This window comes from Oncorhynchus clarkii, chromosome 12 (genome assembly GCF_045791955.1).
Source record: "Oncorhynchus clarkii lewisi isolate Uvic-CL-2024 chromosome 12, UVic_Ocla_1.0, whole genome shotgun sequence".
Lineage (NCBI taxonomy): Eukaryota > Metazoa > Chordata > Actinopteri > Salmoniformes > Salmonidae > Oncorhynchus > Oncorhynchus clarkii.
In genome coordinates this window covers 3,803,989-3,831,038 of record NC_092158.1, presented here as the reverse complement: position 1 = coordinate 3,831,038, position 27,050 = coordinate 3,803,989, and the positions used below count along the sequence as shown (strand labels likewise).

At 46.1% G+C, this 27,050-nt stretch overlaps 1 protein-coding gene across 5 annotated transcripts in view; it reads right to left on the bottom strand.

The window, feature by feature from the left end:
- LOC139422651 (polypyrimidine tract-binding protein 3-like) overlaps positions 1-25,464 on the bottom strand; it is a 104,536-nt gene extending 79,072 nt beyond the window's left edge. For 3 of the 5 annotated variants that reach the window (XM_071173809.1, XM_071173811.1, XM_071173813.1), the window contains exon 1: positions 25,348-25,461. Coding sequence is in view for 1 of the 5 variants with exons in the window: in XM_071173812.1 (XP_071029913.1) it covers positions 25,348-25,351 (4 nt within the window). In the remaining 4 variants the exon portion in view is untranslated. Of the gene's footprint in view, positions 1-25,347 lie in introns of all 5 variants that reach the window. The other 2 variants (XM_071173812.1, XM_071173810.1) reach the window with 2 other exon arrangements.
- Between the last annotated feature and the right edge of the window lie 1,586 nt (positions 25,465-27,050).

Sequence of the window (27,050 nt, the reverse complement as noted above, 5' to 3'; positions counted from 1 at the left end):
ACTCCCTGCTGACAGACAGGACAGAGACGTTAGGTAACTGTTACTCCCTGCTGACAGACAGACAGAGACGTTAGGTAACTGTTACTCCCTGCTGACAGACAGGACAGAGACGTTAGGTAACTGTTACTCCCTGCTGACAGACAGGACAGAGACGTTAGGTAACTGTTACTCCCTGCTGACAGACAGGACAGAGACGTTAGGTAACTGTTACTCCCTGCTGACAGACAGGACAGAGACGTTAGGTAACTGTTACTCCCTGCTGACAGACAGGACAGAGACGTTAGGTAACTGTTACTCCCTGCTGACAGACAGGACAGGACAGAGACGTTAGGTAACTGTTACTCCCTGCTGACAGACAAGACAGAGATGTTAGGCAACTGTTACTCCCTGCTGACAGACAAGACAGGACAGAGACGTTAGGTAACTGTTACTCCCTGCTGACAGACAAGACAGAGATGTTAGGCAACTGTTACTCCCTGCTGACAGACAAGACAGGACAGAGACGTTAGGTAACTGTTACTCCCTGCTGACAGACAAGACAGAGACGTTAGGTAACTGTTACTCCCTGCTGACAGACAGGACAGAGACGTTAAGTAACTGTTACTCCCTGCTGACAGACAAGACAGGACAGAGACGTTAGGTAACTGTTACTCCCTGCTGACAGACAAGACAGAGATGTTAGGTAACTGTTACTCCCTGCTGACAGACAAGACAGGACAGAGACGTTAGGTAACTGTTACTCCCTGCTGACAGACAGGACAGAGACGTTAGGTAACTGTTACTCCCTGCTGACAGACAAGACAGGACAGAGACGTTAGGTAACTGTTACTCCCTGCTGACAGACAGGACAGAGACGTTAGGTAACTGTTACTCCCTGCTGACAGACAAGACAGGACAGAGACGTTAGGTAACTGTTACTCCCTGCTGACAGACAGGACAGAGACGTTAGGTAACTGTTACTCCCTGCTGACAGACAGGACAGAGACGTTAGGTAACTGTTACTCCCTGCTGACAGACAGGACAGAGACGTTAGGTAACTGTTACTCCCTGCTGACAGACAAGACAGGACAGAGACGTTAGGTAACTGTTACTCCCTGCTGACAGACAGAACAGAGACGTTAGGTAACTGTTACTCCCTGCTGACAGACAGGACAGGACAGAGACATTAGGTAACTGTTACTCCCTGCTGACAGACAAGACAGGACAGAGACGTTAGGTAACTGTTACTCCCTGCTGACAGACAAGACAGGACAGAGATGTTAGGTAACTGTTACTCCCTGCTGACAGACAGGACAGAGACGTTAGGTAACTGTTACTCCCTGCTGACAGACAGAACAGAGACGTTAAGTAACTGTTACTCCCTGCTGACAGACAAGACAGAGCCATTAGGTAACTGTTACTCCCTGCTGACAGACAGGACAGAGACGTTAGGTAACTGTTACTCCCTGCTGACAGACAGGACAGGACAGAGACATTAGGTAACTGTTACTCCCTGCTGACAGACAAGACAGGACAGAGACGTTAGGTAACTGTTACTCCCTGCTGACAGACAAGACAGGACAGAGACGTTAGGTAACTGTTACTCCCTGCTGACAGACAAGACAGGACAGAGACGTTAGGTAACTGTTACTCCCTGCTGACAGACAGGACAGAGACGTTAGGTAACTGTTACTCCCTCCTGACAGACAGGACAGGACAGAGACGTTAGGTAACTGTTACTCCCTGCTGACAGATTGATGGACTAATAGTATAGAAACTAATAGTATAGAGACTGACAGACTAATAGTATAGAAACTAATAGTATAGAGACTGACAGACTAATAGTATAGAGACTGACAGACTAATAGTATAGAGACTGACAGACTAATAGTATAGAGACTGACAGACTAATAGTATAGAGACTGACAGACTAATAGTATAGAGACGGACAGACTAATAGTATAGAGACTGATGGACTAATAGTATAGAAACTAATAGTATAGAGACTGATGGACTAATATTATAGAGACTGACGGACTAATAATATAGAGACCGGTGAACTAGAGACTGATGGACTAGAGACTGACGGACGAATAGTATAGAGACTGATGGACTAGAGACTGACGGACGAATAGTATAGAGACTGATGGACTAATAGTATAGAGACTGACAAACGAATAGTATAGAGACTGATGGACTAATAGTATAGAGACTGACAAACGAATAGTATAGAGACTGATGGACTAGAGCCTGATGGACTAATAGTATAGAGACGGATAGACTAATAGTATAGAGACTAACAGACTAATAGTATAGAGACTGATGGACTAATAGTATAGAGACTGATGAACTAATAGTATAGGAACCACCAAGACTGTTTTTAGAGCTGGTCGCCCGGCTAAACTGAGCAATCGGGGGAGAAGGGCTTTGGTCAGGGAGGTGACCAAGAACTCGATGGTCACTTTGACAGAGCTCCAGAGTTCCTCTGTGAAGATGGGATAACCTTCCAGAAGGACAACCATCTCTGCAGCACTCAACCAATCAGGCCTTTGGGGTAGAGTTGCCAGACGGAAGCCACTCTTAAGTAATAGGCACATGACAGCCCATTTGGAGTTTTCCAAAAGGCAATTAAAAACTCTCAGACCATGAGAAACAAGATTCTCTGGTCTGATGAAACCAAGATTGAAGTCTTTGGCCTGAATTCCAAGTGTCACGTCTGGAGGAAACCTGGCACCATCTCTACGGTGAAGCATGGTGGTGGCAGCATCATGCTGTGGGGATGTTTTTCAGCAGCAGGGACAGGGAGACTAGTCAGGATAAAGGGAAAGACAAACGGAGCAAAGTACAGAGAGATCCTTGATGAAAACCTGCTCCAGAGCACTCAGGACCTCTGAGTGGGGCGAAGGTTCAACTTCCAACAGGACAATGACCCTAAAAACACAGCCGAGACAACGCACGCATGGCTTCGGTACAAGTCTCTGAATGTCGAACGCCATAGGATGTTTATGTGTTGGTTAAGGGCAGTCAGGTCTGGAGAGAACCAAGGGCTATATCTGTTCCTGGTTCTAAATTTCTTGAATGGGGCATGCTTATTTAAGATGGTGAGGAAGGCTTTATTTTTAAATAACCAGGCATCCTCTACTGACGGGATGAGATCAATATCCTTCCAGGATACCCCGGCCAGGTCGATTGGAAAGGCCTGCTCGCTGAAGTGGTTCAGGGGGCGTTTGACAGTGATGAGTGGAGGTCGTTTGACCGCTGACCCATTACGGATGCAGGCAATGAGGCAGTGATCGCTGAGATCTTGGTTGAAAACAGCAGAGGTGTATTTAGAGGGCAAGTTGGTTAGGATGATATCTATGAGGGTGCCCGTGTTTACGGCTTTGGGGAGGTATCTGGTAGGGTCATTGATAATTTGTGTGAGATTGAGGGCCTCAAGCTTAGATTGTAGGATGGCTGGGGTGTTAAGCATGTTCCAGTTTAGGTCACCTAGCAGCACATTAACAACTGCCTCCTTGCCCCTATCTGGGCTCGAACCAGGGACCCTCTGAACACATTAACAACTGCCTCTTCGCCCCTATCTGGGCTCGAACCAGGGACCCTCTGAACACATTAACAACTGCCTCTTCGCCCCTATCTGGGCTCGAACCAGGGACCCTCTGAACACATTAACAACTGCCTCCTCGCCCCTATCTGGGCTCGAACCAGGGACCCTCTGAACACATTAACAACTGCCTCCTCGCCCCTATCTGGGCTCGAACCAGGGACCCTCTGAACACATTAACAACTGCCTCCTCGCCCCTATCTGGGCTCGAACCAGGGACCCTCTGAACACATTAACAACTGCCTCCTCGCCCCTATCTGGGCTCGAACCAGGGACCCTCTGAACACATTAACAACTGCCTCCTCGCCCCTATCTGGGCTCGAACCAGGGACCCTCTGAACACATTAACAACTGCCTCCTCGCCCCTATCTGGGCTCGAACCAGGGACCCTCTGAACACATTAACAACTGCCTCCTCGCCCCTATCTGGGCTCGAACCAGGGACCCTCTGAACACATTAACAACTGCCTCCTCGCCCCTATCTGGGCTCGAACCAGGGACCCTCTGAACACATTAACAACTGCCTCCTCGCCTCTATCTGGGCTCGAACCAGGGACCCTCTGAACACATTAACAACTGCCTCCTCGCCCCTATCTGGGCTCGAACCAGGGACCCTCTGAACACATTAACAACTGCCTCCTCGCCCCTATCTGGGCTCGAACCAGGGACCCTCTGAACACATTAACAACTGCCTCCGGCAAAGCATCGTTAAATATCCCTCAACAAAAGCTCCTTGCAGAGCAAAGAAAACAACCACTTCGAAGTCTCGGAGCTTTGTGACGTCACAGATTGAAACTCTATTAGCGAACAACACTAACTAGCTAGCCATTTCAAACCAGTTACATGTGTTTTGGTCATTTGTATTTAAATGTGTTTTGCTAAGTTGTGTTGAAAGAAGTTTTGTGTGTCTTTTTGCTGAGTTGTATTTAAAGGGGTTTAGGGGTTTAGGGGTTTATTTGAGGCAGTTATTAATCTGACATCAATTTCTCTCTGCCCTTCAGTCCTCGCTCTGTTCACTAGTCAACACAGCGGCAGCCACTGGGCCTATCTACTCCCTTTGATGATATTCAAATAGCCACCGGCAGAGAATGAATATGCAAAGAAAATAAACAAAGATACAATCTCTTTACCCTTTTCCTACTAAGCCCTTCTCTGACATTTCAGCTGCTGAGTGAGAGATGCGCACACACTGGGAGGCTGTCCACACACACTTAGAGGCTGTCCACACACACTTAGAGGCTGTCCACACACTGGGAGGCTGTCCACACACACTGGGAGGCCGTCCACACACACTGGGAGGCCGTCCACACACACTTAGAGGCTGTCCACACACACTTAGAGGCTGTCCACACACTGGGAGGCCGTCCACACACACTGGGAGGCCGTCCACACACACTGGGAGGCCGTCCACACACACTGGGAGGCTGTCCACACACTGGGAGGCTGTCCACACACTGGGAGGCTGTCCACACACTGGGAGGCCGTCCACACACACTGGGAGGCTGTCCACACAAACTGGGAGGCTGTCCACACACTGGGAGGATGTCCACACACTGGGAGGCCGTCCACACACACTGGGAGGCTGTCCACACACTGGGAGGCCATCCACACACACTGGGAGGCCGTCCACACACTGGGAGGCTGTCCACACACTGGGAGGCTGTCCACACACTGGGAGGCTGTCCACACACACTGGGAGGCTGTCCACACACACTGGGAGGCTGTCCACACACACTGGGAGGCTGTCCACACACTGGGAGGCTGTCCACACACTGGGAGGCCGTCCACACACACTGGGAGGCCATCCACACACACTGGGAGGCCGTCCACACACACTAGGAGGCCGTCCACACACACACACACACAACACTCTGCCATTTCACACACATCCCCAGGTAGATATCAGCCGGTCCTACCCTCTCTCCTGCCCTAAATGCCTAACACATTGGCATTCAGGCTGGTACCACCTCACACTACATCCCTTCTAGGCAGAGATGCAAAGAAAAAGCCATATCTCGGACTGGCCAATAAAAAGAAAAGATTAAGATGGGCAAAAGAACACAGACACTGGACAGAGGAACTCTGCCTAGAAGGCCAGCATCCCAGAGTCGCCTCTTCACTGTTGATGTTGAGACTGGTGTTTTGCGGGTACTATTTAATGAAGCTGCCAGTTGAGGACTTGTGAGGCGTCTGTTTCTCAACCTAGACACTCTAATGTACTTGTCCTCTTGCTCAGTTGTACACCGGGGCTTCCCACTCCTCTTTCTATTCTGGTTAGAGCCAGTTTGCGCTGTTCTGTGAAGGGAGTAGTAAACAGCGTTGTTCCAGATCTTCGGTTTCTTGGAAATTTCTCGCATGGAATAGCCTTCATTTCTCAGAACAAGAATAAACTGACGAGTTTCAGAAGAAAGTTATTTATTTCTGGCCATTATGAGCCTGTAATCAAACCCACATGCTAATGCTCCAGATACTCAACTAGTCTAAAGAAGGCCAGTGTTATTGCTTCTTTAATCAGGACAACAGTTTTCAGCTGTGCTAACATAATTGCAGAAGGGTTTTCTAATGATCAATTAGTCTTTTAAAAGTATAAACTTGGATTAGCTAACACAACGTGTCATTGGAACACAGGTGTGATGGTTGCTGATAATGGGCCTCTGTACGCCAATGTAGATATTCCATTAAAAATCTGCCAATTTCCAGCTACAATAGTCATTTACAACATTAACAATGTCTACACTGTATTTCTTATCAAGTTCATGTTAAATGCTAAATTCCCAATCTGGTCACCTAATAATCCCCAGTTTACAATTGGCTCATTCATCGCCCTCCTCTCCCCTGTAACTATTCCCCAGGTTGTTGCTGCAAATGAGAACGTGTTCTCAGTCAACTTACCTGGATAAATTAAAAAAAATAAACTGACAATTCTTCATCAGTTCTGCTAATACATCAAAAAAAACTGACATTTGGGACTCACATTGTGGCTCACCTTAATACGGATCACACCAGTTAACAGGGAAGAGACTCATTTATGCCCTTCACAGTATGCAACGCTGCGCAAAATGATGATCCCGTGTAGCAAAAAAATACACAGACGTGTCCAACCCCACAATTAAACAATTCACGCAAGTACGCAGGATCCTAATGAAGCTCTAGAGATTAATTCCTTCACTGTACCATTCATTCACACCATGGTACAAATACACCCATATGGCCAATGTGTTGGCGTACATACATGGATAACTGATGTGTTGGCGTACATACATGGATAACTGATGTGAAAACATTTGCAAAGCTACTATTGCACGTCCATGCTGACCTTGTGATTGACTGACTGACTGGCAGGTGGACTGACTGACAGGTTGACTGACTGACTGGCTGACTGACTCACTCACTCATAAAGAGATACTTTGGGATTTTGAGTCAGATAAACTCATGGACACCATTTTTATCTCTCTGTGTCCAATATGAAGGTAGTTTCGCAAACCAATGCTAATTAGCATTAGCGCAATGACTGGAAGTCTATGGGTATCCTCCATTAAACGCACTAATGCTAATTAGCATTAGCGCAATGACTGGAAGTCTATTAGGTATCTTCCATTAAACGCACTAATGCTAATTAGCATTAGCCCAATGACTGGAAGTCTATTGGGTATCTTCCATTAAATGCACTAATGCTAATTAGCAACTTCCTTCAAACTGCAAGCAGAGACCTAAAAATGGTATCATCCGCAAGTATATCCGTTTATCCGGCTCTGGGGAAGTAGATAAAAGGGATCATTGCCAAAATCTCGAAGTATCTCAAGGCCAAAATCAGTGGGGGGGGGGGGGGGGGGTCCTCTCAGTCCTCTTATGAGCCACATATGGAAGTGTTACACCTTTTTGTTTTTCAGGTCAACCAGTACTAGAAACATTAGAATACAAAGTTGCCTCACCGGGCTCCATTTTACACATGTTCTGGTATTGTGTAGTTATGAAAAACCTTTGGGACTGTATTGTTTGTCATTTCTAAGTGTGTCGGAATTCAAGGGGGGGAGGGGGAGGAACAGCGGCAGGGTGGGGGAACAGAGGGACAGGGAGGGAGAGTAATAATTTTGCACGCCCAATTTTTCAGTTTTTGATTTTGTTAAAAAAGTTTGAAATATCCAATAAATGTCGTTCCACTTCATGATTGTGTCCCACTTGTTGTTGATTCTTCACAAAAAAATACAGCTTTATATCTTTATGTTTGAAGCCTGAAATGTGGCAAAAGGTCGCAAAGTTCAAGGGGGCCGAATACTTTCGCAAGGCACTGTATTTGGGCTGCAGGGCTGGTAACTCTAATGAACTTCTCCTCTGCAGCAGAGGTAACTCTGGGTCTTCCATTCCTGTGGCGGTCCTCATGAGAGTCAGTTTCATCATAGCACTTGATGGTTTTTGCGACTGCACTTGAAGAAACTTTCAAAGTTCTTGAAATTTTCCAGATTGACTGACCTTCATGCCTTAAAGTAATGATGGACTGTCATTTCTCTTTGCTAATTTGAGCTGTTCTTGCCATAATATGGACTTGGTCTTTTACCAAATAGGGCTATCTTCTATATACCACCCCTACCTTATCATAATACTGATTGATTGTCTCAAACGCATTAAGAAGGAAAGAAATTCCACAAATTAACTTTTAACAAGGCACGCCTGTTAATTGACACTTTTTTGGTTACTACATGATTCCATATGTGTTATTTCATAGTTTTGATATATTCACTATTATTCTACAATGTAGAAAATAGTCCAGCTAATTTTTGACTGGTACTGTATTTATGTCCTGTGTGGGTGGGTTTTATTTTTAACCTTTATTTAACTAGGCAAGTTAGTTAAAACAAATTCTTGTTTACAATGACGGCAAACAGGGGAACAGTGGGTTAGCTGCTTTGTTCAGGGGCAGAACAACAGATTTTTACCTTGTCAACTCGAGGATTCGGTCCAGCAACCTTTCGGTTACTGGCCCAACGCTCTAACCACTATATTATGCCATGAAAATAAGGTAAGTGTTCATCCCCAATTTTGTAGTATGAGGACAGAGAATAGGAAGATGAGTCCTCTACAGAGATATCAGACAGAGAAAGAGGCTGGTATGTTACTATGGGGCATAGCAGTGTTATAAGTGTGGAGTTATAAGTGTAGTTAGCATAGGGCTACCGTATACTACAGTACATCAGCTAGCTTTAACACGGAGACACATCAGCTAGCTTTAAAACGGAGCCACATCAGCTAGCTTTAACACGGAGCCCCATCAGCTAGCTTTAACACAGAGCCACATCAGCTAGCTTTAACAAGGAGCCACATCAGCTAGCCACATCAGCTAGCTTTAACACGGAGCCACATCAGCTAGCTTTAACACGGAGCCACATCTGCTAGCTTTAACACGGAGCCACATCAGCTAGCTTTAACACGGAGCCACATCAGCTAGCTTTAACACGGAGCCACATCAGCTAGCTTTAACACGGAGCCACATCAGCTAGCTTTAACACGGAGCCACATCAGCTAGCTTTAACACGGAGCCACATCAGCTAGCTTTAACACGGAGACACATCAGCTAGCTTTAACACGGAGCCACATCAGCTAGCTTTAACACAGAGCCACATCAGCTAGCTTTAACACGGAGACACATCAGCTAGCTTTAAAACGGAGCCACATCAGCTAGCTTTAACACGGAGCCACATCAGCTAGCTTTAACATGGAGACACATCAGCTAGCTTTAAAACGGAGCCACATCAGCTAGCTTTAACACGGAGCCACATCAGCTAGCTTTAACATGGAGACACATCAGCTAGCTTTAACACGGAGCCACATCAGCTAGCTTTAACACGGAGCCACATCAGCTAGCTTTAACACGGAGCCACATCAGCTAGCTTTAACACAGCGCCACATCAGCTAGCTTTAACACAGAGCCACATCAGCTAGCTTTAACACGGAGCCACATCAGCTAGCTTTAACACGGAGCCACCACCTAGCTTTAACACGGAGCCACATCAGCTAGCCACATCAGCTAGCTTTAACACAGAGCCACATCAGCTAGCTTTAAAACGGAACCACATCAGCTAGCTTTAACACGGAGCCACATCTGCTAGCTATGTGAATAGTTGAAGGAGCTATTAACTCTAACCCATAAAGCACAAAGAGATCCAACAAGCGTCTGCTGTCTATCGTATCGTAACCGAGGTAAAGCTGAAGACTCAGGGGAGAAGTGCAGCCTACATCCCAAATGGCACCCTAGTCCATGTACAGTGCACTACTTTAGACCAGGGCCTATGGGGAATAGGGTGCCATTTGAGACGAGTACTAGGTATCTGAGAAGGTGGGAGATAGGGACGTCTCTAGTCTCTGTTGACAGAACATGATGGGCCCTGGACCTCAACAGTCCTTCAGTGGAGTTATCAACATTTAGATACTAATGTCAACTAATGAAAATACTTCTAACAACATCATGTACCAACTACCAAGGCCTACTGCATAACAACACCATGTACCGACTACCAAGGCCTACTGCCTAACAAATCCATGTACTGAAGCCTACTGCCTAACAACACCATGTACCGACTACCAAGGCCTACTGCCTAACAAATCCATGTACTGAAGCCTACTGCCTAACAACACCATGTACCGACTACCAAGGCCTACTGCCTAACAACATCATGTACCGACTACCAGGGCCTACTGCCTAACAACACCATGTACCGAATACCAAGGCCTACTGCCTAACAACACCATGTACCGACTACCAAGGCCTACTGCCTAACAACACCATGTACTGACTACCAAGGCCTACTGCCTAACAACACCATGTACCGACTACCAAGGCCTACTGCCTAACAACACCATGTACCGACTACCAAGGCCTACTGCCTAACAACACCATGTACCGACTACCAGGGCCTACTGCCTAACAACACCATGTACCGACTACCAAGGCCTACTGCCTAACAACACCATGTACCGACTACCAAGGCCTACTGCCTAACAACACCATGTACCGACTACCAGGGCCTACTGCCTAACAACACCATGTACCGACTACCAAGGCCTACTGCCTAACAACACCATGTACCGACTACCAGGGCCTACTGCCTAACAACACCATGTACCGACTACCAAGGCCTACTGCCTAACAACACCATGTACCGACTACCAGGACCTACTGCCTAACAACATCATATGCACCAAGGCCTACTGCCTAACAACACCATGTACCGACTACCAAGGCCTACTGCCTAACAACACCATGTACCGACTACCAGGGCCTACTGCCTACCAACATCATGTACCGACTACCAAGGCTTACTGCCTAACAACACCATATGTAGCAGGGCCTAATGTTTGCGAGCACACCTGCAACATGTGTATTTGAAAGGAATCACATAATGAAAGCAGTAATGCTTCTGAACCACTAGCAGGTCCTAACAGGAAGTGGTTAAATTTAATTGAACTGGTAACTCGGGTTACTACGGCAGGGCTGAGCATGTGGCCGAGGTGAGGTGGGTGTTAGTTTCCGTTTAATATTGGATGGATGGAAGCACACACACACACACACACACACACACACACACACACACACACACACACACACACACACACACTCTTAAAGAAGTGTAAACTGAAACCCAGCCAGGAACAGCAGAGAATCAGGCCAGGTAGGCAGGTCAGGTCATCTGATCCAGTATCAGGCCAGGTAGAGAGGTAGGCAGGTCAGGTCATCTGATCCAGTATCAGGCCTGGTAGAGAGGTAGGCAGGTCATCTGATCCAGTATCAGGCCTGGTAGAGAGGTAGGCAGGTCATCTGATCCAGTATCTGATCCAGTATCAGGCCAGGTAGAGAGGTAGGCAGGTCAGGTCATCTGATCCAGTATCAGGCCTGGTAGAGAGGTAGGCAGGTCATCTGATCCAGTATCAGGCCTGGTAGAGAGGTAGGCAGGTCATCTGATCCAGTATCAGGCCTGGTAGAGGTAGGCAGGTCATCTGATCCAGTATCTGATCCAGTATCAGGCCAGGTAGAGAGGTAGGCAGGTCAGGTCATCTAATCCAGTATCAGGCCTGGTAGAGAGGTAGGCAGGTCATCTGATCCAGTATCAGGCCGAGTAGAGAGGTAAGCAGGTCATCTGATCCAGTATCAGGCCAGGTAGAGAGGTAGGCAGGTCAGGTCATCTGATCCAGTATCAGACCTGGTAGAGAGGTAGGCAGGTCATCTGATCCAGTATCAGGCCTGGTAGAGAGGTAGGCAGGTCATCTGATCCCGTATCAGGCCAGCTAGAGAGGTAGGCAGGTCAGGTCATGTGATCCAGTATCAGGCCAGGTAGGCAGGTTGACCTGCTTGGTCCTACTGCTGTACTGTCTGACTGGGTGAAAAGAGAAACCACACACTGGAACCCTAACTCAGACCCTAACCCTAATCTAACACCTACCCCTAACCCCTAACCCAGACCCTAACCCTAATCTAACACCTACCCCTAATCTAACCCAGACCCTAACCCTAATCTAACCCCTAACCCAGACCCTAACCCTAACCTAACCCCTAACCTTAATCTAACCCCTAACCCTAATCTAACCCTAATCTAACCCCTAACCCTAATCTAACTCCTAACCCTAACTCAGGCCCTAACCCAGACCCTAATCTAACCCTAACCGAGGCCCTAACCCTAATCCTAATCTAACCCCTAACCCTAACTCAGGCCCTAACCCAGACCCTAATCTAACCCCTAACCCTAACCGAGGCCCTAACCCTAATCTAACCCAAACCCTAACCTCTAACCCTAAACTAACCCTAACCCAGGCCCTAACCCTAATCTAACCCCTAACCCTAAACTAACCCTAACCCAGATCAGGAAGACACCCCCCAATTCACTGAGCCCCGAGCAGAAAGGAACTGCAGGATTTGAAGAATTGCTGATTCACCAAAAATACTCTGGCCCCCATGCTGGGCGAGGTTAACATGCTTTAGTTGCAAATTCAAACGAATGTGAGTCCCAAATGGCACTATATTCCCTATATAGTGCACTACTTTTGACCAGAGCCAATTGAGGGTCAGGTGGGGGGGGCATGTCAGATAGGGTCAGATTTGGGGCGCATCCAGGGGCTATGGACATAGTGAAATGTTCAACAACTGAATCTGTCATGACAGTGAGGCCCTTTCTCCTCTCTTCCTTCACCTGGGACAAGAGAGAGGGAGGACAGGTGTAGACAACACACCTGGGACAAGAGAGAGGGAGGACAGGTGCAGACAACACACCTGGGACAAGAGAGAGACAGAGGAGGGGGTGGATACCAGAACATCCCCCTCGCTCTCTCACACAGTGCTGCGATGAGGCCTGGCACATAGCTGACATTCCACTAACCTGAGCCCTGGACTGTGGAGAGTGGAGAGAGGAGGGGGGGAGATGAGAAGGGGAGAGAGGAGATAGGAAAAAGACAGGAGAGGGGGGAGAAAATGGGAGAGAAGAGAGGAATGGGAGAAAATGGGACAGAAGAGAGGAGTGGGGGAAAATGGGAGAGAAGAGAGGAATGGGAGAAAATGGGACAGAAGAGAGGAGTGGGAGAAAATGGGAGAGGGGAGGAGAGAAGTCATATACAGTCGAAAATTCAGCCGCACAAAAGTACAAGGAACTACGCAGAGAGAGACGCAAGCGGAGCTCTGTAGAGCACGTAAAATGGAACAATGGTCCAAGCAGCCAGCCCTCCTTCCACCCACCTCTGTTAAAGCCTGCTAGCCTAGAGACACTGCCAGTCAGCACAGAACAGAATGCCAACAGAGAACTAACAATGCTCAGCGGTTAAAACAAAGGAAGGAGAGGACATGGCCATGGCTACTGTCATGTAGAAACACAATATGGACTTACTACTCCATGTAAGTGTGTCGATGATAGTAATATGTTTGTTCCATAAAATACAAATAATAAAGCCTTGTGTGTGTGTGTGTGTGTGTGTGTGTGTGTGTGTGTGTGTGTGTGTGTGTGTGTGTGTGTGTGTGTGTGTGTGTGTGTGTGTGTGTGTTCATGTTCGGGTCGATTCAAAGCGTGGAAAGAAAGCTTGAGAACTTGTCTGCTACAACAAGAAGAGAGAGAGAGAGAGAGAGAGATAGAGAGAGAGAGAGAGACAGAGAGAGAGAGAGAGAGAGAGAGGGGGGGGAGAGAGAGAGAGAGAGAGAGAGGGGGGGAGAGAGAGAGGGAGAGAGAGAGAGAGGGAGAGAGAGAGAGAGAGAGTGAGACGAGGGGGGGAGAGAGAGAGAGAGAGAGAGAAAAAAACAACAGGATTTCACAGTCAGATGATCGTGCCATTGTTCACCAAATTAACCAACAAACAAACGCAAAAAGGAAATGTAGAAAGAACATTTGTGGAGAAGAAAAGTCATCTGAAAATGAGGAGAGACTAGCAACTGTAACAGCTGTTTAATGTTTTAGTGAAAAACATCACTCTGTTAGTCAGTTCCATTCCCTACATAGTGCACTACTTTAGACCAGAGACCTATGGAACCCTATTCTCTATTATATAGTGCACTACTTTAGACCAGAGACCTATGGAACCCTATTCCCTATATAGGGCACTACTTTAGACCAGGGCCCTATGGAACCCTATTCCCTATCTATATATATATATATATAGGGATAGGGTGCCATTTGGGACATAGACCATGTGTTTGGACTCCAGGAAGAGTAGCTGCTGCCAAGGCAACCTAATGGGGATCCATAATAAACCCAGGAAGAGTAGCTGCTGCCTTGACAGGAACTAATGGGGATCCATAATAAACCCCAGGAAGAGTAGCTGCTGCCTTGGCAGGAACTAATGGGGATCCATAATAAACCCCAGGAAGAGTAGCTGCTGCCTTGGCAGGAACTAATGGGGATCCATAATAAACCCCAGGAAGAGTAGCTGCTGCCTTGGCAGGAACTAATGGGGATCCATAATAAACCCCAGGAAGAGTAGCTGCTGCCTTGGTAGGAACGAATAGGGATCCATAATAAACCCCAGGAAGAGTAGCTGCTGCCTTGGTAGGAACGAATAGGGATCCATAATAAACCCCAGGAAGAGTAGCTGCTTTCTTGGCAGGAACTAATGGGGATCCATAATAAACCCAAGGAAGAGTAGCTGCTGCCTTGACAGGAACTAATGGGGATCCATAATGAACCCCAGGAAGAGTAGCTGCTGCCTTGGTAGGAACGAATAGGGATCCATAATAAACCCCAGGAAGAGTAGCTGCTGCCTTGGTAGGAACGAATAGGGATCCATAATAAACCCCAGGAAGAGTAGCTGCTGCCTTGGCAGGAACTAATGGGGATCCATAATATACCCCAGGAAGAGTAGCTGCTGCCTTGGTAGGAACGAATAGGGATCCATAATAAACCCCAGGAAGAGTAGCTGCTGCCTTGACAGGAACTAATGGGGATCCATAATAAACCCAAGGAAGAGTAGCTGCTGCCAAGGAAACCTAATGGGGATCCCATAATAAAAACAAATACTCAGTAATTAACACCTTGTACGCATAGCAACATGTCAGGATGGGAGCACAGTAGCTAAATACCAAAGCTAAAATATTCTGTGTCACGCAGTAAACATTGTTTTATAGAGAAAATCTATTCTAACACAGTTTCTCAGAGTGTAGCGCAGTGATGTTCTGTCTCAGGCAGGCCGAAGACATCCCCAGTAACAGGGCCCAGAGGTATTCCCAAACAGTAACAGGGCCCAGAGGTATTCCACAACAGTAACAGAGCCCAGAGATATTCCCCAACACTAACAGGGCCCAGAGATATTCCCCAACAGTAACAAAGCCCAGAGATATTCCCCAACAGTAACAGGGCCCAGAGATATTCCCCAACAGTAACAGGGCCCAGAGGTATTCCCCAACAGTAACAGGGCCCAGAGGTATTCCCAAACAGTAACAGGGCCCAGAGGTATTCCCCAACAGTAACAGGGCCCAGAGATATTCCCCAACAGTAACAAAGCCCAGAGATATTCCCCAACAGTAACAGGGCCCAGAGATATTCCCCAACAGTAACAGGGCCCAGAGGTATTCCCCAACAGTAACAGGGCCCAGAGGTATTCCCCAACAGTAACAGGGCCCAGAGGTATTCCCCAACAGTAACAGGGCCCAGAGGTATTCCCCAACAGTAACAGGGCCCAGAGGTATTCCCCAACAGTAACAGGGCCCAGAGGTATTCCCCAACATTAACAGAGCCCAGAGGTATTCCCAAACAGTAAGGATAACTCACAGTGTGTCCCAAACCCTATTCCCTATATATAGTAGGCCTAGGGGTTCATGCTCTGGTTGATTAAAAAATGTCATGATATTTAGTGATATTGATTTGTGTGTGGTTGTCAACACAACCACCAGATATCAACATTTAAAGGAGATGTATCTTCTGATTGGATAGTTCCATCTGAGCCTCTGACTGAGTCTGGCTTTAATTCCAGTTTGTCTACAAATTAATAATTGATATGTTGGATTCACGTCTTCATCTCAACCAAAAAAGTTAAAGAACAGGAATAAATCAAATTAAATTTGATTTCAAATCAAATCAAATATATTTTACGTGCATTTGAAGTTTAATTTAATGTGAAAACAACGGGGGTGTAGACTTTCATAAGGCACGCTATGTTGTAATCTCATTGATCAACACATCTACCAAATATTATCCAATTATCCACGTTGAAATGGCATGGTGCGCCCTGTGGGATTCCAGCTCCAGCTCTTTTCCCTGCCTAACCCAACCAGGAAGAGACACAGAGGCAAACCAGGAAGCAAAACCAGGAAACAGTCACAGCAGCTTCCTGTATCTATAGCCGCAAACAGACACAACAGACAGTGGGGGGCTGGGTCATACTGTTCTGTTTATAATGGAAACATACACAGTGGACAAAACATTAGGAACACCTTCCTTCCTTCTCAGAACAGCCTCAATTCGTCGGGTCGTGGACTCTACGAGGTGTTGAAAGCGTTTTACAGGGATAATGGCCCATGTTGACTCCAATGCTTCCCACAGTTGTGCCAAGTTAGTTGGATGTCCTTTGGGTGGTGGACCGTTGTTGACACACAGGGGAAACTGTGTGATACCAGGCGCGGTGTCAGAGGAAGGCCCTTAAAAAAGTCAAAGAATCCAGCCACCCTAGTCATAGACTGTTCTCTCTGCTACAGTACGGTAAGCGGTACCAGAGCACCAGGTGTAGGTCCAAGAGGCTTCTAAACAGCTTCTACCCCCAAGCTATATAGAGGGGGGGGGGGAGAGAGAGAGAGAGAGAGTTCAGGAGTCTATATATGACTCCTGAACATCTAATCAAATGGCTACTCAGACTATTTGTATTGCCCCCTCCTCCCCCTCTTTTACACAGCTACTACTCTCTGTTGTTATCATCTATGCATAGCAACGTTAATAACTCTACCTACATGTACATATTACCTCAACTACCTCAACTCTGTACCGGTACCCCCCTGTATATAGCCTCCACATTGACTCTGTACCGGTACCCCCCTGTATATAGCCTCCACATTGACTCTGTACCGTAACACCCTGTATATAGCCTCCACATTGACTCTGTACCGGTACCCCCCTGTATATAGCCTCCACATTGACTCTGTACCGGTACCCCCTGTATATAGCCTCCACATTGACTCTGTACCGTAACACCCTGTATATAGCCTCCACATTGACTCTGTACCATAATACCCTGTATATAGCCTCCACACTGACTCTGTACTGGTACCCCCTGTATATAGCCTCCACATTGACTCTGTACCGGTACCCCCTGTATATAGTCTCCACACTGACTCTGTACCGGTACACCCTGTATATAGCCTCCACATTGACTCTGTACCGGCACCCCCTGTATATAGCCTCCACATTGACTCTGTACCGGTACCCCCTGTATATAGCCTCCACATTGACTCTGTACCGGTACCCCCTGTATATAGCCTCCACATTGACTCTGTACCGTAACACCCTGTATATAGCCTCCACACTGACTCTGTACCGTAATACCCTGTATATAGCCTCCACATTGACTCTGTACCGTAACACCCTGTATATAGCCTCCACATTGACTCTGTACCGTAACACCCTGTATATAGCCTCCACATTGACTCTGTACTGGTACCCCCTGTATATAGCCTCCACACTGACTCTGTACCGTAATACCCTGTATATAGCCTCCACACTGACTCTGTACCGTAATACCCTGTATATAGCCTCCACATTGACTCTGTACCATAATACCCTGTATATAGCCTCCACACTGACTCTGTACTGGTACCCCCTGTATATAGCCTCCACATTGACTCTGTACCGGTACCCCCTGTATATAGTCTCCACACTGACTCTGTACCGGTACACCCTGTATATAGCCTCCACATTGACTCTGTACCGGCACCCCCTGTATATAGCCTCCACATTGACTCTGTACCGGTACCCCCTGTATATAGCCTCCACATTGACTCTGTACCGGTACCCCCTGTATATAGCCTCCACATTGACTCTGTACCGTAACACCCTGTATATAGCCTCCACACTGACTCTGTACCGTAATACCCTGTATATAGCCTCCACATTGACTCTGTACCGTAACACCCTGTATATAGCCTCCACATTGACTCTGTACCGTAACACCCTGTATATAGCCTCCACATTGACTCTGTACTGGTACCCCCTGTATATAGCCTCCACACTGACTCTGTACCGTAATACCCTGTATATAGCCTCCACACTGACTCTGTACCGTAATACCCTGTATATAGCCTCCACACTGACTCTGTACCGTAATACCCTGTATATAGCCTCCACACTGACTCTGTACCGTAATACCCTGTATATAGCCTCCACACTGACTCTGTACCGTAATACCCTGTATATAGCCTCCACACTGACTCTGTACCAGTACCACCTGTATATAGCCTCCACATTGACTCTGTACCAGTACCCCCTGTATATAGCCTCCACATTGACTCTGTACCAGTACCCCCTGTATATAGCCTCCACATTGACTCTGTACCAGTACCCCCTGTATATAGCCTCCACACTGACTCTGTACCAGTACCACCTGTATATAGGCTCGCTATTGTTATTTTACTGCTGCTCTTTAATTACTTGTTACTTTTATCTCTTATTCTTATCCGTATTTTTTGAAACTGCACTCATAAGTAAGCATTTCACTGTAAGGTCTACTACACCTGTTGTATTCAGCATTTCACTGTGATGTCTACACCTGTTGTATTCAGCATTTCACTGTAAGGTCTACTACACCTGTTGTATTCAGCATTTCACTGTAAGGTCTACTACACCTGTTGTATTCAGCATTTCACTGTAAGGTCTACTACACCTGTTGTATTCAGCATTTCACTGTGATGTCTACACCTGTTGTATTCAGCATTTCACTGTAAGGTCTACTACACCTGTTGTATTCAGCATTTCACTGTAAGGTCTACTACACCTGTTGTATTCAGCATTTCACTGTAAGGTCTACTACACCTGTTGTATTCAGCATTTCACTGTAAGGTCTACTACACCTGTTGTATTCAGCATTTCACTGTGAGGTCTACTACACCTGTTGTATTCAGCATTTCACTGTAAGGTCTACTACACCTGTTGTATTCAGCATTTCACTGTAAGGTCTACTACACCTGTTGTATTCAGCATTTCACTGTAAGGTCTACTACACCTGTTGTATTCAGCATTTCATTGTAAGGTCTACTACACCTGTTGTATTCAGCATTTCACTGTAAGGTCTACTACACCTGTTGTATTCAGCATTTCACTGTGAGGTCTACTACACCTGTTGTATTCAGCATTTCACTGTAAGGTCTACTACACCTGTTGTATTCAGCGCATGTGACTAATAAGATTTGATTTTAAACTGTGAAAAACCCAGCAGCATTGCAGTTCTTGACACATTCAAACCGGTGCGTCTGGCACCTACTACCATACCCCGTATAAAGGCACTTAAATATTTTATCTTGTCCATTCACCCTCTGAATGGCACACATACTCAATCCATGTCTCCATTGTCTCAGGGTTCATAAATCCTTCTTTAACCCGTCTCCTCCCCTTCATCTACACTGATTGAAGTGGATTTAACAAGAGACATCAATAAGGAATCATATCTTTCACCTGGATTCCCCTGGTCAGTCTGTGTCATGGAAAGAGGTGTTCCTAATGTTTTGTCCACATATAGGGCCTCAGTATAGGTCTCATATAAGCAGGGATGAATGAGGGAGAACCCGAGGGGGACCGGGTTCCGGAACCTTCCATGTAGAAAACAAATCTTAATTTAGGAAGACACACTGGACTCTACCAACACACACTGGACTCTACCAACACAATAACACACACTGGACTCTACCAACACACACTGGACTCTACCAACACACACTGGACTCTACCAACACAATAACACACACTGGACTCTACCAACACACACTGGACTCTACCAACACAATAACACACACTGGACTCTACCAACACACACTGGACTCTACCAACACACACTGGACTCTACCAACACAATAACACACACTGGACTCTACCAACACAATAACACACACTGGACTCTACCAACACAATAACACACACTGGACTCTACCAACACACACTGGACTCTACCAACACAATAACACACACTGGACTCTACCAACACAATAACACACACTGGACTCTACCAACACAATAACACACACTGGACTCTACCAACACAATAACACACACTGGACTCTACCAACACAATAACACACACTGGACTCTACCAACACACACTGGACTCTACCAACACACTAACACACACTGGACTCTACCAACACACACTGGACTCTACCAACACAATAACACACACTGGACTCTACCAACACACACTGGACTCTACCAACACAATAACACACACTGGACTCTACCAACACACACTGGACTCTACCAACACACACTGGACTCTACCAACACACTAACACACACTGGACTCTACCAACACAATAACACACACTGGACTCTACCAACACACACTGGACTCTACCAACACACACTGGACTCTACCAACACACACTGGACTCTACCAACACACACTGGACTCTACCAACACACACTGGACTCTACCAACACACACTGGACTCTACCAACACAATAACACACTGGACTCTACCAACACACACTGGACTCTACCAACACAATAACACACTGGACTCTACCAACACACACTGGACTCTACCAACACACACTGGACTCTACCAACACACTAACACACACTGGACTCTACCAACACAATAACACACACTGGACTCTACCAACACACTAACACACACTGGACTCTACCAAAACAATAACACACTGGACTCTACCAACACACACTAGACTCTACCAACACACACTGGACTCTACCAACACACTAACACACACTGGACTCTACCAACACACTAACACACACTGGACTCTACCAACACACTAACACACACTGGACTCTACCAAAACAATAACACACTGGACTCTACCAACACACACTGGACTCTACCAACACACACTGGACTCTACCAACACACTAACACACACTGGACTCTACCAACACACTAACACACACTGGACTCTACCAACACACTAACACACACTGGACTCTACCAACACAATAACACACACTGGACTCTACCAACACACACTGGACTCTACCAACACACACTGGACTCTACCAACACACTAACACACACTGGACTCTACCAACACACTAACACGCACTGGACTCTACCAACACACACTGGACTCTACCAACACAATAACACACACTGGACTCTACCAACACACACTGGACTCTACCAACACACTAACACACACTGGACTCTACCAACACACACTGGACTCTACCAACACACACTGGACTCTACCAACACAATAACACACACTGGACTCTACCAACACACACTGGACTCTACCAACACAATAACACACACTGGACTCTACCAACACACACTGGACTCTACCAACACACACTGGACTCTACCAACACACACTGGACTCTACCAACACACACTGGACTCTACCAACACACACTGGACTCTACCAACACACACTGGACTCTACCAACACACACTGGACTCTACCAACACAATAACACACTGGACTATACCAACACACACTGGACTCTACCAACACAATAACACACACTGGACTCTACCAACACACACTGGACTCTACCAACACACACTGGACTCTACCAACACAATAACACACTGGTCTCTATCAACACAATAACACACACTGGACTCTACCAACACAATAACACACTGGTCTCTATCAACACAATAACACACACTGGACTCTACCAACACAATAACACACACTGGACTCTACCAACACAATAACACAAACTTAGACTAACACTGCAACACACAGACACACTACATATGCTCACACACACACATATGCTCACACACACACGCACACACACATACAACACACACACACGGATAGTGATACCACTCACACATAGACAGTCTTTCCCACTCTCCAGACACATTGCTGCTGTTTATTATCTATCCTGACGCCTGGTCACTTCTACCCATACCTACATGTACACATGACCTCAAATACCTCAACTACCCCGTACCCTTGCACATTGACTCTGTACCGGTTCTCCTTGTATATAGCCTTTTTAGTGCTATTTATCAGGTACCTATTTTATACTTTTTATTTGCAAATGCTTTTACTTCTTAACTCTGCATTGGTGGGAATGGGCTCGTAAGTAAGCATTCCCCTGTGAAGTCTAAACCCGTTGTATTCGGTGCATGTGAACAATAAAATGTGATTTGAGTTGATGTACTATACCTTGTGTAAAAAAAAAAAAAAAACAGAGTAGACATTTATATCTGAGACTGACTAAAACACAGAACAATCCCTGTATGGGTTATCAGGTTTAATAGGCAAGGCAGGGTCAAAGTTATCAGGTTGAATCAACAAGACAGGACCAAAGTTATCAGGTTTAACCAATAAGACCGGACCAAAGTTATCAGGTTTAACCAACAAGACAGGACCAACGTTATCAGGTTTAACCAACAAGACCGGACCAAAGTTATCAGGTTTAACCAACAAGACAGGACCAAAGGGAAATTAACAACAGCAGTTATTATTCATCCGTGGATCAATATTTGATCAATATTTAATATTCAAAAGATTTGTTGGGTTTAACACCTGACACCAGTGTGTTCAGCAAACACACTATGACTAATGTTATCAAGATCAATTTATTTCTGAACTCAAGAATTAAGATGACATACACATTATCACTGTGCTATGATGACACATTCTACAATAAATGGACTGTCGTGTTTAGGTTCACATCAAGAAGGGGGATGACGTGGCAAACCAACTAGCCTACTCACACTTTTCAGTATAGGCCTATAAAATAGCCTGCCTTATCACTGACAGATGCCTAGAATATGTGGACAATTACAAATACCTAGGTGTCTGGCTAGACTGTAAACTCTCCTTCCTGACTCATATTAATAAGCATCTCCGATCCAAACTTAAATCTAGAATCGGCTTCCTATTTCGCAAACAAAGCCTCATTCACATCACGCTGCCAAACATACCCTCGTAAAACTGACTATCCTACCGATCCTCGACTTTGGCGATGTCATTTACAAAATAGCCTCCAACACTCTACTCAGCAAACTGGATGTAGTCTATCACAGTGCCATCCGTTTTGTCACTAAAGCACCTTATATCACCCACCACTGCGACCTGTATGCTCTCATTGGCTGGCCCTCGCTACATATTCGTCACCAGACCCACTGGCTCCAGGTCATCTATAAGTCTTTGCTAGGTAAAGCCCCACCTTATCTCAGTTCACTGGTCACGATAACAACACCCACCCGTAGCACCCACCCGTAGCACGCGCTCCAGCAGGTATATCTCACTGGTCATCCTCAAAGCCAACACCCCCTTTCCTTCCAGTTCTCTGCTGCCGATGACTAGAACGAATTGCAAAAATGACTGAAGTTGGAAACTTATATCTCCCTCACTAACTTAAGCATCAGCTGTCAGAGCAGCTTACCGATCGCTGCAAATAGCCCATCCAACCAACTTCCTACCTCATCCCCATGTTGTTTTTATTAGCTTTTTTGCTATTTTCCACACCAGTACTTCTACTTGCACATCATCATCTGCACATATATCATTCCAGTGTTCAATTGCTAAATTGTAATTGCTTGCTATTATGGCCTATTTATTGCCTTACCTCCTTACTCCATTAGCACACACTGTATATAGACTTTTCTACTGTATTATTGACGGTATGTTTGTTTTACTCCATGTGTAACTCTGTGTTGTTGTCTGTGTAACACTGCTTTGCTTTATCTTGGCCAGGTCGCAGTTGTAAATTAGAACTTATTCTCAACTAGCCTACCTGGTTAAATAAAGGTGGAATAAATAAAAAATATTGAAAAAAGAAATAAAGAATAGCCTGCCTTATCACCGATAGTTTCTGTAGAGAGATGTGTGATGTACAATCCCCCATTGGGGAAGCTCACAGAACACACCACACACAGCTCACTGTACATTGGAATCATCGGTTACATTTAATACAACGTTCATGTCCATATCCTCCTACACGAGGACCCCAACTCGTGTAAGTGGTTTAACTCTGATGATCCACTTCGTTACATTGTATTTGTTACATTAGCTCACAAAGGGAGAAAGAAGCAGAGCGGTCAAGCTGGCCGCGTCTTTTGTTTCAGGAAGAGAAGGCAAGGTATGGCAGGCAGCGTGGCAGACAATTCCAAGTTGGAGATGGCATAGAATTGTTACAAATTGTCTTACAAAACTGCACAGTTATGGTCAGCAAATGCAAGTTGGCTTATAGGCGAAAATATGATTCAAGCGTTATAGGCTATGATAATGTTATTGCTAATTTATTACATCCAGATACTTGTTAATGAATTATAGCGTAGCCTAAACCCACAATTGGACGTATGAAGCCTAACTAAAAACATGTATTAAAATGTTGTAAGGAAATGGTTCCGAGGAAGATTTGATATCAACCAGCCCCCCCCCCCCCCCCCCCCCGTCGTCGCTCCTTTTCCTCGCACACGAGTTGTAAACAATGATATAGAATAGCTCCCGTTTAGTTGTTTAAACATCTATAATACGACGTATATCTACGAGTAGATCACATAATACTTTTACTTTAGGAGTTATCTCTTCAGACAAGTTGTACGTGTTCTCTAAATGATGCTTTATATATCAGAGCACGCTGTTGTTTTCCGCGAACAAGACAGAAACGCCCCTTACATATCTTAAAATGGCAGCATATCTTCATTTAATGTTCATTTTACTGTCCCTCTGTGAGCTGCGGTATCGATAAACATCATGCATGAATAACAAATATATAAAAAGCTAGACAACCCAATAATTGAAGGAAAATGTGTTGTTTTCTATCACTTCCTCAAATCAAACTCAAATAATGGAACAAGCAAACACCCATGCGCATAAAAACACGGAAAATGGGATTTCCTCTACATGCTATAGTTTTTTTCCAGCGACTTGAAGTCTTTAAAATAATAGAATAACACCATTAAATCTGTCTAAACTCTAAAAAGAAACAAAATTGGTTGACTGAGAGGGGCTTGTTTGCGCCCCCTATCCTACCGCGTTCAGTTCTCTAAATGTTCTTTCCGTGCCTATAATTCCACACACTATAAGCTACATGAAATGGTGCGAGGTGTTATGTAAAACAATGTTACATGCGTGTGTGTAATCAGCAAATATTGTAAAGAAAAAAACAACATACCCATCCATTGCACAGAGGAAACAGTGTAGAAAGGACAGTGAACGCTCGGCAAAGTGAAGAAATAGGTTTGGGTGTTGTTACTAGCGCCTCTGGTATAACCCTCGCCCCCACAACACAGAAAATGTTCTCTCTCATACGCACAATGGCACGCTTCCTGTTCCTGACGCGAGCACAGACATACAGACATGTACAGACGCCTGCCTGCCTCGCTGTACAAAATGGCCTCCCCTCTCAGGCAGCTCCAAAAGAGACACACCTTTGTCACTTTCAACAACGAACACGCATCCAAGCAGGCCTACACCAATCTGCGCCCCAGCGCGCCATCTCCCCGCACGCAGCTTGGACAGAAATACGGCTAGAATAAAGCTTTGCCCGCCATGTCAGAGAGATAGCGGGAGGGGTTATCATGTAGGGAAAGATTGGAGTCGAGCCACTTGTCTGCTGCAGACTAGGAGTTAGTTAAACAGGGATAATCTTGTTCAACGGCAGGTATTAATTAATCAAGTTAATGGATCCCACTGATCCAAGACTCTCCATTTTAATCAATCTCCCACAGTCCACACTAATTTACCCCGAGAGAGACACAATAAAGCCGTACCGCGTATTCTTATTTCGGGTGGAAGGTAGCCTAGTGGTTGGAGCGTTGGGCCAGTAGCCGAAAGGTTGCTTGATCAATCCCTGAACTGACAAGGTAAAAATCTGCAGTTCTGAGCAAGGCGGTTAACCCACTGTTCCCCTGAACAAGGCAGTTAACCCACTGTTCCCCTGAACAAGGCAGTTAACCCACTGTTCCCCTGAACAAGGCAGTTAACCCACTGTTCCCCTGAACAAGGCAGTTCACCCACTGTTCCCTGAACAAGGCAGTTAACCCACTGTTCCCCTGAACAAGGCAGTTAACCCACTGTTCCCCTGAACAAGGCAGTTAACCCACTGTTCCCCTGAACAAGGCAGTTAACCCACTGTTCCCCTGAACAAGGCAGTTAACCCACTGTTCCCCTGAACAAGGCAGTTAACCCACTGTTCCCCTGAACAAGGCAGTTAACCCACTGTTCCCCTGAACAAGGCAGTTAACCCACTGTTCCCCTGAACAAGGCAGTTAACCCACTGTTCCCCTGAACAAGGCAGTTCACCCACTGTTCCCTGAACAAGGCAGTTAACCCACTGTTCCCCTGAACAAGGCAGTTAACCCACTGTTCCCCTGAACAAGGCAGTTAACCCACTGTTCCCCTGAACAAGGCAGTTAACCCACTGTTCCCCTGAACAAGGCAGTTAACCCACTGTTCCCCTGAACAAGGCAGTTAACCCACTGTTCCCCTGAACAAGGCAGTTAACCCACTGTTCCCCTGAACAAGGCAGTTAACCCACTGTTCCCCTGAACAAGGCAGTTAACCCACTGTTCCCTCAACAAGGCAGTTAACCCACTGTTCCCCTGAACAAGGCAGTTAACCCACTGTTCCCCTGAACAAGGCAGTTAACCCACTGTTCCCCTGAACAAGGCAGTTAACCCACTGTTCCCCTGAACAAGGCAGTTAACCCACTGTTCCCCTGAACAAGGCAGTTAACCCACTGTTCCCTGAACAAGGCAGTTAACCCACTGTTCCCCTGAACAAGGCAGTTAACCCACTGTTCCCCTGAACAAGGCAGTTAACCCACTGTTCCCCTGAACAAGGCAGTTAACCCACTGTTCCCCTGAACAAGGCAGT